The 12361-nt window shown below is 34.3% G+C and overlaps 1 protein-coding gene across 1 annotated transcript in view; it reads left to right on the top strand.

The window, feature by feature from the left end:
• The first annotated feature begins 2365 nt into the window (after window positions 1–2365).
• LOC149791295 (E3 ubiquitin-protein ligase RNF113A-like) overlaps window positions 2366–12361 on the top strand; it is a 39537-nt gene continuing 29541 nt past the window's right edge. Inside the window, exons 1-3 of the mRNA XM_089969822.1 lie at window positions 2366–2524; window positions 5821–5891; window positions 6987–7097. Coding sequence (XP_089825948.1) covers window positions 2425–2524; window positions 5821–5891; window positions 6987–7097 — 282 coding nt within the window. The 5' untranslated portion in view covers window positions 2366–2424. The remainder of the gene's footprint in view (window positions 2525–5820; window positions 5892–6986; window positions 7098–12361) is intronic.

The following is a 12361-nucleotide window of genomic DNA, read 5'->3' as shown; positions in this document are numbered from 1 at the left end:
TTGAAGGTTTACTTTTTAGCCGATACTCATCTGAATGATACATGGAGTTTAAATAAACATATGGGCCACTATTTTATGTTTGTCCATTCTTGTGTGTATGCGCGTTCATACGATATTCATGTGCGTGTGTTGATTGAACGAACAGGTTGGTGTGATTGGTGTATGGGATATGACACAAATGGGATTAATTTCGAGGGTGATACAGTTTCCTTCTTTTCCCTTTTGACAAGAACAGCAATCAAAGTAAAGCGAATTGGAACAAAAAAAAATATTAAAACATGGTATTAAGATGACATAGAATTAAATGTAGCAGAGATGTCTTGAAACTCTTCGCCATTGGAATTGGAAAACAATATTTTATCTAAATCCAGAGTATGTCTACAGTATTTGGTTTGGAACTTATAAGTCATATACATTGCCTGGTTTTTCGTCATTTTCTCAGTGTCAGTTTCACAGAATCTCGTTACTTGCGTGCGCGAGTTACCATGTAGCCTAGTTAATCCCGGCTTTTTGCTATCGTGTAACCTCGTTAATCCCGACTTTTAGCTATCGTGTTGCCTCGTTAATCCCGACTTTTAGACTCAAATATAAAACTCAAAGTCCTTAAACTCTCTTAGCAATACACACTTGCTGTAAATTTTATATATTTCATTTGGTAATTTTTTGGTGTGTAAATTATATATTAAATTATTTTCTGTTTGGGTATAACCTAAGCTAGTTTCCGTGAGGGCTATCACTCGATATAGGTAATACGTTGTAAACATATGATTATCTATTATATCGGTAGAAAATGCTAAAGAAATGTAGATAAATTGCAGTGGAATAGTTGTTATACTACTAAACATAAATTAATTTTTTCCATGTCTAGGAATAACAATCACGATTAACGTAACAGAGCAAAATGATCGTTACGACCGTTGCAGTACATATGCATAAAATCAATTGATATTCAAAACAAACCCATCGTTGTAATATAACCTCAATTTTAATTCATCTTGATTGAAAAAATTTCCATACAGATGCATTAATATTTTTGTGACCTTATATTGGTGTCCCAATCTGGAACGTGGTTTTCCCGATTAATAATCAATATTTTCGTTTTAAAAAATCCGTTACCAACAATTGTTATCAGGATCGCTATTTTTCCAGACTATCGGAATCAGGATTAATGAGACTCCACTGCAATTTATATATTTTAAATGATAAAGCTGATTAAAGAGAAATACGGTAATATTCACACGTAATATTTAAAGAGAAATACGGTAATATTCACAAGTAATATTTAAAGAAAAATACAGTATGCTTTACACTCAATATTCAAAGAGAAATACGGTATTATTTACACGTAATATTTAAAGCGAAATACCTTATGATTTACACGTAATATTTAAAGAGAAATACAGTATGATTTAGACTTAATATTTAAAGAGAAATACGGTAATATTCAAATGTAATATTTATAGAGAAATACAGTATGATTTACACGTAATATTTATAGAGAAATACGGTATTATTTGCACGTAATATTTAAAGAGAAATACGGTATGATTTACACATAATATTTGAAGAGAAATATGGTATGATTTACAAGTAATACTCAAAGAGCAATACAGTATTATTTACACGTAACATTTACACTTAATATTTCATCGGAAGCAAAACGTGATGAGGAAACTTCAGAATAAGATTGAAGATCAAGGAGTCTGTCTCGCTGTCTCTCTCGAATCTCCGCGAACAACTAGGGGTTAATATTTTCTATTTATCATGAAAAATGTGAGCAAAAAAGTCATTGCAGATAATTAATCATATATGCTATATGAATTAGATTGTCTGAGTATTTTTGCCCATCAGGCACATACACACAAACACACACACACACACACACGCAGACACACACCCACACCCACACACACACACACTCTTGATTGCATTGACCGTGTTTTCAGGATTTGTTTTTCCAGCGTTGGTAATTTGTATTATTTATCAATGAAATAAGGTGACATAAATACTATGAAAATAGCTTGCTATTGATTTGGCAATGCCAGATAAACAGTCTTTCATTGTACATATGTTGCATAAAATCGGAGTTTTGTTTCCTTAAATGCAGTGTTGTACTGCTCTGTGTACCTGGGAATAATGAGAAACGTCATTGTTTACACAATTATTTAAATATCACATTTAAATCTAGGACAAAACTTTATAATATTTCACATGGTCGGAATCAGATTGGCTTGTGGTCCGAATCAGCTAGTAGTTTGTTCCGAATCAGTCAAGGTCGCGATTGCTCGGATATTTCCGTCTTTCTCGATTTGACGGAAAGAGCCGATAACATTCCAATTGCGTCTTGTAGTTTATAGATTACCCTTCATCGTGCTCAACCAATGGAATTTTCGTTCATAGCACTCGTTTGGTTGAAAAGTAAAGATGGCTAACGATCCAGAGGAAGATAATAAGCCGTGTACATTTTTCAAGAAAACTGGAAGAAAACAAGTGGCAAGAAGAAGAAAAGCTGACAGCAGTGAAGGTTACCCACAAATGAATGAAATATATAATTTTATAGTATAGAATAGTTTATTCCATAGAGATAAGACGAATTATTGTATGCTTGTTTTGTCATCACTGGAATCTGGTCTGATAAACACGGCAAAGAGCCATTAAGAACTACTTAGAAGTTTTAAATGCTAGAAATTGGCAACGAAGAACATAGTAAAGCCTTAAATTGCATCCCAAAATGTAAATGGTACTAAAAGAAATCGTTAAATTGTAAAGAAACAAATGTATTTTGAGTATATACAAACAATAAACATCAGCAACACCAACATTAAATTCACACAATCAGTACGAAACCTAGGTGTTACTCTGGACAGTACTCTCACATTGCACCAACATGTCATGAACATCTGCAAGGCTGCATATCTTGAGCTGAGACACATCAGCTCAATTCACAAATATCTTTCAGTTGATGCCACTAAAACACTTGTGTGTTCATTAGTACTTTCAAGACTGGACTATTGTAGCTCAAGTCTGACTGGTTCATCTCAATATCTGCTCCAGAAACTTCAAAACACAGCTGCTCGGATCATACTTAGAATACCACGATCAGAGCACACCTCCCCGCTGCTCTGTACCCAACACTGGCTATTCATTCGATCCAGAATCAAACACAAAATTTGTTCTCTGTGCTATGTTTCACTGTTGGACTCTAGTCCAACATACCTGTCCGACCTCACCCATGTGTACACACCAGCAAGATACTTACGCTCCTCTTCTGACAATCGTATACTCATTATTCCAAGTATGAAAACAAAGTCATATGGACAGCATTCTTTTGCATACCAGGGCCCAGCAACGTGGAATGAATTGCCCACTGAACTAAGACACAAAGACACAGTGATCACATTCAAGAGGGCTCTCAAAACTCACTTATTTCGACTGCAAGAACAAACTTAAAGACCTAATAACGTTTCCTACCTTAAATATTCTCAGCATGTTTTTAATGTTTTCTAATTTCATGGTGCTTGTTTTTGTAATCATATCATTATATGTTTTTTATCTTGTAGGTGTTGTCTAATGTTGTAAAGCGCTTAGAGCTTTTAAAGATTTTCGCTATACAAAGTCCTCGTTATTATTATTATTGTTATCAGGAAAGATAACTCTGTCATGGCTTAGAGATAGGATTAAATGCATGCCTATTATTCTGTAAACATACAATATTTAAATCATCGTAATTATGATGATCATCAACAAGAAGCAGTAGCAAGAAAACAGAACATGAATATTGTTAAAATTTTATAAATGACTTTTATAAGAGCCTTCTGTTCTTTAGTCCGAGTTTCCTCTTACCCTTGCCGCCCCATTTTTGATATTTGGATATTTATGTTGGGGTGTAGGGTAAGAGTCCATTCCCTATCAAAAACTTGGAATTTGCAAACACCATTTGGTGTCGGCATAGGGTAGCCGTTTACTAGCAGGCCCTGCAGACTTCAACAACGTTACATTGAGAGATATCTGCATGAAATCGATAAGAATATTTGTTTTCTCAAAAATCGTGAGCATAGCATTTGTTCTGTCTTTAATCTGCTGACAGAAGAGACGAAAGTACGTTGTTGCTGAAATTTACCAGGATCTGGCCATTTTCATCCTGAGTCACATGACTATACAAATCTCTCAACCAACATGTCAATGACATCAGAGGTCATATAGTCATAATAAACCCAGGTTGGCAACTTTGGTGTGTTCTTTGGCAAGGCACTTGATTCTGGTTGCCTTGAGACTAAATAACCTCTTTTTTTGGCTGTGCCATAAACAGTAATTGTTTACTTGTATTAACAAATTGTAACTGAAGAAAATTGTGGAACTTTTGTACAGTTTGTGTCCAAACAATTACCTTCCCTTTTGTGTAATTAATTTAACATTTGTTAGTACAGAGAGGGCTTAATTAGAAGCATATTTGCTTTTTGCATATGCTGATATAATTACTTTCACATATGTAAACCTTATTAGGATGACTAATAAATATTGTTTCTGTCAGTTATTTTAGATTGAGTGTTAGCATTGCCTGTTAATAAAAATAAAGCCTAAATCAATGCCTAGTAGCAAGTTATTTCTGAATAATTCAAGTCCATGAAAACATGAAGTCATATTGCACATATAAGAAGAGAAAGCTGACAGAATATTACTTTTGTAGTAAAAGTGATTATGGATGCTGCTACCAAACCAATAATTAACAAGAGTTGATAGTGTATTCAGAATACAAAAGGATTCAGTAGTCCCCCCCTCCCCCAGTGTCTCTAGGGGTGTGTGTCACTGTCTGAAAAATTCAGATCAAAGAAGGGTCAAGTCAGTTTCAGTTTCTCTGCATATTTTGGCAAAATAATAGTAACTTGGGTAACCTTTTTGCCAGAATCACCCTCTTGACCTTTACCAAGATTATTAAGGAAACAATTTATTCTAAGAATGTAGTGCCTGTTTTAATGTTTGTGTTCAACCCACTTACCCACATTTGTGAATTGGGTTTCAGTATGTAGTGACCAAACATTATATTTTGTATTCATTTGTATAAGATTGTGTATTCATTTGTATAGAATTGTGAAAGTCACACATCTTCCTCCTCACTTGCAGTATTCAATTTTACCTTATGTAAAATATTGCTATTAGCAGCACTGCCTGTTAGTGGCAAGAAGCAGGGATTTCTCCTGGCTCTTTAAGACTATCACGCCTTCTGAATTACACCCAGTATTTTAACATTATATATTATATGTGTATTTCAGTAGCCCGGAGTTACATAGTGGTCTAAAGTGCTCACCGTTACAGATCACTGTCATCTCACCTCTGTCTTTATGGGTTCGAGTCTCGAGCTCAGCTAATGTGTGTATGTGAGAAAGCTTGCCAGTAGCTTCTCGTGGGTCGGTGGTTCTTTTTGGGGTTTTCCTGGGTTCTTCCTCCACCATTTATACTGGCTGCAATGTATAGCCTATCTTGTGCTGAAAAATTGTGTCAAACCCCATAACAATAACAACATGTATTTCATGATTTTAATTGTACAGCTGTTTGCATGTAGATAAACCATCTTGGGGAAAAAATAAGAGATTTTTTTGTTTTTGTTTTTTTGTTGTGTGGTTTGTAACCACAAAAGTTCCTATTTATGCCTGCATTAAGCAGTAATAATGCCTTTTGTAAGTGAAACACTATGTTAAACCAAGAAGGAAAGACATATAAGATGTGACAGTTTATTAAGTACTAGTGCAGGTTTATGACTGGAGATGTTAACATAGTGTATATTTAAGTTTGAATCATATTTTATTTTACTTTCCTTTACAGAGAGCAATGATGATGAAAGTGCTATTGTTAGAAAAGAGAAGAAACCAAGGTCAAATGTTCTGGTGCAGTCAGTAAGCATATATTCTTGGAAGATTAATGAATAACCATAGTCTCTATACTCCATTGTTACAGCTTGGACAGGCGAAATATTCTCTCTTGTCCACCAGCCATTTACAAGGTGTACTTTGCCGTCTAAGGAAACTTTTGTGCTGCTTGCTCATAATAATATTTCACACTGAAATTTTAAAATTTGTATGCAGTTGCAAGGAAAACTTGAAAATAGTTCACTTATTTTTTCCCAGCACCTCTGATTTTTCAGTCTATGAAAGAACTAAACAAAGCCTGAAAGTTGGTTACAATATCAGTATCTGAGTATAAGGAATAGAATGTAAATTATGGCATTAAATCAAGTTTATAAACTGTACAGCAGCATAATGCTGTGATTGTAAGTATATTTTATAAATATATTTTTCAAAGATAGACCTGAAATTTTAAATATTCGTTTTCAGACTCTTAAAATGGTCCCTTTTTACTGTTTTGATTATGGCAGCATTAGATAAAGAGTTTATATTATGATGGATATTTTATGATGGATATTTTATTTAATTGTAGAATTTCCAAATTATACAGAGTACACTTTTTTCTTGTTGCAGAATTCTTCATAAATAAAAATTTGTGTATTTTAATTACATGAATGAACCAGGAAGTTTGTCACTGTATTTAAATATGCAGAGCAGTTAATGTTTAAGAATTAAGTTGAAAGATGTGTGCATAATTTTAATCCTGTAAGCACAGTTAATGGGATGGATCTGTTCTAGAACTGAACATATTTTTGGAGAAGTGGCAGCTCTGTTTGAAAGAAAATGGGGGAATTTTTCTAACTGTAGAAGAGATTTATCAAATAAATAAAAGTAGGGTTTGAAAATATAATGCATGACTTTTTTGCATTCATTTGAACTTATGGCAGATTTGTTAAAAATAAGGTTATAGAGACAAGCAAAAGGCATGCATATTTGACAATTTAGTACACAAATTAACATGGAAACACTAAAATCATATCATGGTGCATATTCCAAGTTAAATTAAGCTGTTTGATGTATGTATGATAACTGTCTTAATGTGATGTTTACAAAATACTCTACTTCCAGTTAATCTTTTTTTTTAAGACCAATAAGAAGAAAGTTGGTGGACATGAGGACTTGGAAGAAAGCCCAAACAGCGATGATGACAAGGAATCTGGAAAAGTTACTGTCAGTTACAAGTCCAGCAGATCAGGAGTAAGTGTACTATAGAGCAATACATTACATGCACTGGCCGATGAACGTAGGGCACAGTGGTCATACATTTATCTGTATGAAGTACAGCCAGCTTGGTCCTTTTTAACAAATCATACTCAGAGAAAATCTCAGAAATGAGTAACACAACAGACATGTGAACTGTTGGTTTGCTTTTATATATATTGTTTTATTTCTCAGATTCAAATAATATGTTTCCAAGGTCATATATACAATATAATTTGTTTTCAAAGTCATGTATCATGTGTGTATAGTAAAACCTTTAATAAACTAGTATAGCTGCCAATGATGTAAATCTTAGTGTATTTGGGCAAAGAACATACTGTTATATATATATATATATATATATATATATATATATATATATATATATATATATACCTCTCCCTTGATAACTCGCTTACAACGGGGTCCACAAACACAGACTTCACTATAAGCAAGGCATGAGTTACTGAGCGACCTCCAAAAGTTCAAAAAAATCGCGTTGACATCGAGAAAACCGTTTGGGGGTGGGGGCGTTAGTGAAATATCCATTATATGAAAGATCGTTCCAACTGGTTTGAACCATTACGTGTACGCGAAAAATCTGTATTACGTCACTGCATTTTGTTTTCTTGATGAGTCTGGTTCCCGTAATGGTGTTTAATAGTATCTTGCCAAATCGGTAGTCCATAATTTGGGAACCAGACTAACTGTTGATACACCACCAAACAAGATTCCTTTTTGTTTCTTCAAAAACACGTGACATTTATTTTGTGACGTCTACGTCGAAACTCAATTTTTTTTGGTTTAATTAGTAAAATGTTAATGTCGTGATTTCAGTGGAAGTAATAATGAAATTGCTTATCATCCCTGAGGATATCACTAAATGCCAGTTCAAGAATTCTCTGAAACTCGCTTGCCCACAATGGTCCGTATCTGTGAAACCAAGCCCTTTATTTTACTAAGTATTCATTTTTCACTTGGCTGCCTTGTTATTTTTTATCACAGTTATGAAAGAGTCAGTGAATTTAAGGTAGTTCCTGTTGCATACACAATAACGTTTATTACAGTGTTCGATTGATCAAATGAAGTGAGTTCACCCGACATACGACCAAGGACGCTAGATTTTAAGTTAGTCCGATTCTTGTGCCTTTTAACTTTTTTTTATTCCACTTCCTTTTTTCTATTCAAAAACCATAATTAACATGATAATATAAAGGAGGCCAGCTTTAAATTCAGTGCAACAATACAACAGATACTTCCACAAGTTAGTTATCAAAACACGGCCGGCACTTAATTAGGTTCTCAGAGAAATGCTCGCGGACATAGCTGTTATGGTAGATTGACGCATTTTACATTTAATTACAAGAGGACACATTGCATTTATGATGATTACACTTAAAAGGAACTAAAAGATGGATCTAGAACACAAATTTCAATTGATGAAATTTTTTATTTAATTTGTATTTATTAAAGTACTGCCTTCACGCAGCATAAGTGACATTTTCATTGATTGAAATTTCCTTACATATCGTTAATTGCGGTGTACTAGGAATGTCATTTGGAAAGAAAATGTAAAAAATTGTATGAGCTATTTTTAAATTTATTATTGCATAGTGTTGATTAAAATTTCCAGGTCCTATCTACCGTTTTCAACGATAAAACGAGCGATACATCAAAGCTTCCGTTACCAATTTTGATCGCGATTTTCTTCAAGTTCAACAAATAGGGATACATTTTGGGGGGTATTTTCGGGTTTAAAAAATGGGATCCATGCCTGACACAGCGTTATAAGCGGGTTTGCGAGTTATCAGGGCTTGAGTTATCGAGGGAGTGGTGTGTGTGTGTGTGTGTGTATATATATATATATATATATATATATATATATATATATTTCAAACTTTTTCTATCTCATACAAGTTCTGATGGTAATCATACCAGAATAAATTGTGTAATATATGTGTCTAACTTCGTGAACAAGTACACCGCTGCCCGGATAACTCGCGATCCCGCTTATAACGCGGTGTCCGTCTTGGCTCCTGATTTTTTCCAGAGAAAATATATTTAAAATATCTTTAAAATATGCTGAACATGAAAAAATTACAATAAGAATTGATAAATTAAACCTTGATACATTGCTTGTTTTATCATCGAAAATGGTGATTAATGCCCGTAAAAATATAATCAATATTTTGAAATTTGCAAGTTCTAAAGAAGAATTAATTTCAGAGATCTCGAAAATGCTTAATTACGCGTATTTGGATGCCAATTTTTGATCTGGGACGCAGAAAATCACTGAGGCGGGAGTCCTCCATACGCATGTAATAGGTGCTCGGGAAAATTCAAAGATTTGCCGGTCCTGTTTCAGCCACCTGCTTTGTGGGAAAATGTGTTGATCAGTTAACTGTGCTGATATTTACAATGACAGAATTCAGTGACTGAAAGACTCTTTGATGTACTGTTGCCATTTTATAAGAGTACATTAAAAAAAAAAAGAACATGATGCAACAGCTAGGCGGCTAGTTCAAAGGCTTTGACTAGCGTCCGAGCGAGAAAATGTACTGATATTTAGTGACTGACTTCAGAGGCAGAAAGACCCAGTTTTAAAATCCTAGCGATACCTCTGTTTAAAGATATCATATATTATGTAAGTTTTTATGATAAATAGTTGTCAGTATACTGTAAATAAACAGGCTGGTGAAATAGCGATCAATGAAAACTTCTGGTAAATGCTAACAGGTGGCAACAGAGAATGAAATAAACACCAATTAAACGTCTTCCTGTGTGAAAGTCACGTTCTAATCCTTTAATTCCGTTTCAGTGTAAACATTATAATCACAACATATTCTGTTCATTGAAAACATGAAAAGAGTCAATCGACTGTCACATCGAAACCCGTGAGTATTTCTGTGAGAACCTAATTACATGTACATGCCGGCTTTGTTTTGATCAACAACTTGGGGAAGTGTTTGTTGCATTTAAAAAAAATCGATTACAAGAGATCTCGGGTGCTGGATTATGGGTCTTGGAGCTGCCTTTGACGTAAAGCAAAACAGTAACAGAGACAACGACGATGATAGTGACTTCGAATGTTTCAGTGAAACTGATGTCATTAATGCCGAGGCTGTTTGGGAGAAATTCGTACAGACTCGTGGTCCTGAGATGGGCGTTTCTCTTGATATGGAGGAGTGGATTTGTGCTGACAAATGATTGCCCCACAGCCGAATACATGTCAGATGAAACTATAATTATTTCTATAGCGAACAAATTTGCAGCAGAAGACGATTCTAACTGGAGTAACACAAGTGTTGAAAGTGATGCAGACGCAGATGTTGCACCCCCCACCCCTCTGCACAGGAAGCAATCAAATATTTTGATATTGCCATAAGGTGGCTGGAGACCCAAAATGTTGACTACGTAAAGCTCATGCAGTTGAGAAATCTGAGGGATTTTGCTCGGCGGCAGAGAAACCAAGGAGTAACACACACACAAAAAAATAACTGATTTTTTCAAAAAGTGAATTGATATTTGTCAAGCGTGGCACAAACGGCAAGTATTAACTTGTTCTAATTTACGTTGTTTTAAATTTGTAGACCAATTAAATATGTCTGTACTGATTAACCCTTGTTTTGTTTGTTTTCCATTTTACTTCTATCACATTCAGAAATATTTATCTATCTGTCGTTCGATCGACACTGTTTCTCGAAAAGAGTCGATCTTTTGTATATAAAAAACGTCTAATTTGGATCAAACAATAAAACTACAATGTATCCAATTCAACATAAAAATTAGTGACGTAGTACACAATGTGTGAAGTGGTACACATGTTAAGCAAACGGAAACCACGTGGAATAATGTTTTCAATGATCGCCTCAATATACTGTAATTTATCCTGAAATTAATGTTGTCCTATGAGGAAATAATAAAGTACACCGTTATGAAAAGATATTTATTAACATTTAATCTCAGAACGATTATAAAGTGAGTATTCAACAGTATAATCTGCCTACCCCCCCCCCTTATTTCTCCGTTATGTCGTCAATCAATTTATTGGTTTTGAGCTTATTTTATAGGTCCCTCGATAACTTGCGCCTCACTTATAGTGCGGTCGATGTTTCTGGACCCCGATGTGCGCGAGTTATCAAGGGAGTGGTGTACATAACATTTTGAAAAATAAATGAATTTGGATAGAGTGTTTCATAGTTATAATGTCCCAGAACCCCAGTCCCCTCTGATATGTGATAAGCAATCATGTTTAATCAACAAATTCTGTCTTATAATTAAAATATATAAATAGATTTTAATGGTAACAAAAACAAGTGGACCTGATATATTGCACATCTGGCTTGTATAACTTGACAGCTACCAATTTCACTCAGCAGGCATTGGCAGTGTTGTAAGAACACAATCTAGGTGAGCTATCTTCCAGACTTTATATCATGTTGATTTTTCCAGTTTTACTAGATCATAATAAAAACTAATTTCTAAAGGTAAAGGCATAATTAGTATGTAATGACATAATTCATATCTAATGGCATCATTAATATCTAAAGACATAATTAATATCTAAAGGCATACTTAGTATGTAAAGGCATAATTAATATCTAATGGCATAATTCATATCTAATGGCATTATTAATATGTAAAGGCATAATTAATGTCTTAAGACATAATTAATATATAAAGGCATAATTAGTATGTAAAGGCATCATCAGCATCTAATGGCATTCATAAAATGTAATGGCATAATTAATATCTGAAGGCATAATTAATATGTAATGGCATAATTCATATCTAATAGCATAAATCATATCAAATGGCATCATTAATATCTAAAGGCATAATCAATATGTAAAGGCATATTATGCTCATCTCTGTCTATTCCTGTGTAACTTGATCTCCTCCAAAACTGCAGGCTATTTTGTTTTGTTCAGTTTTAACAGCACTTTTAACTCATTGTTGGTTATATCATGCCAAGCAAATGGGAGCTGAATGCCTTTCCCAAGGATAAATATTGAGATGATGTGGGCAACCTTTGGATTTTGAGTCTGATGATACACCAGTTGAGCTACCACAATTCCAATGCTTGGGGGGAAAGTCAAGTTGCCCATACAATTTTGTGAGAAGGGTATGAAGTCTTATTCTCCCTCTTTAGTTGGGGGGGGGGAGAAAATATCTTTATGTTGTGACAAAACTTTAGACATGCAATATTTCAGGTCATGACATCAGTTTACAGTCTCTTGTCTTTGCAGGATTTCAGGTCA

This window comes from Sinohyriopsis cumingii, chromosome 9 (genome assembly GCF_028554795.1).
Source record: "Sinohyriopsis cumingii isolate HCF-2022 chromosome 9, ASM2855479v2, whole genome shotgun sequence".
Classification (NCBI taxonomy): domain Eukaryota; kingdom Metazoa; phylum Mollusca; class Bivalvia; order Unionida; family Unionidae; genus Sinohyriopsis; species Sinohyriopsis cumingii.
The sequence above is the reverse complement of the archived record's forward strand: the minus strand, read 5'-3'. Positions and strand labels throughout refer to the sequence as shown.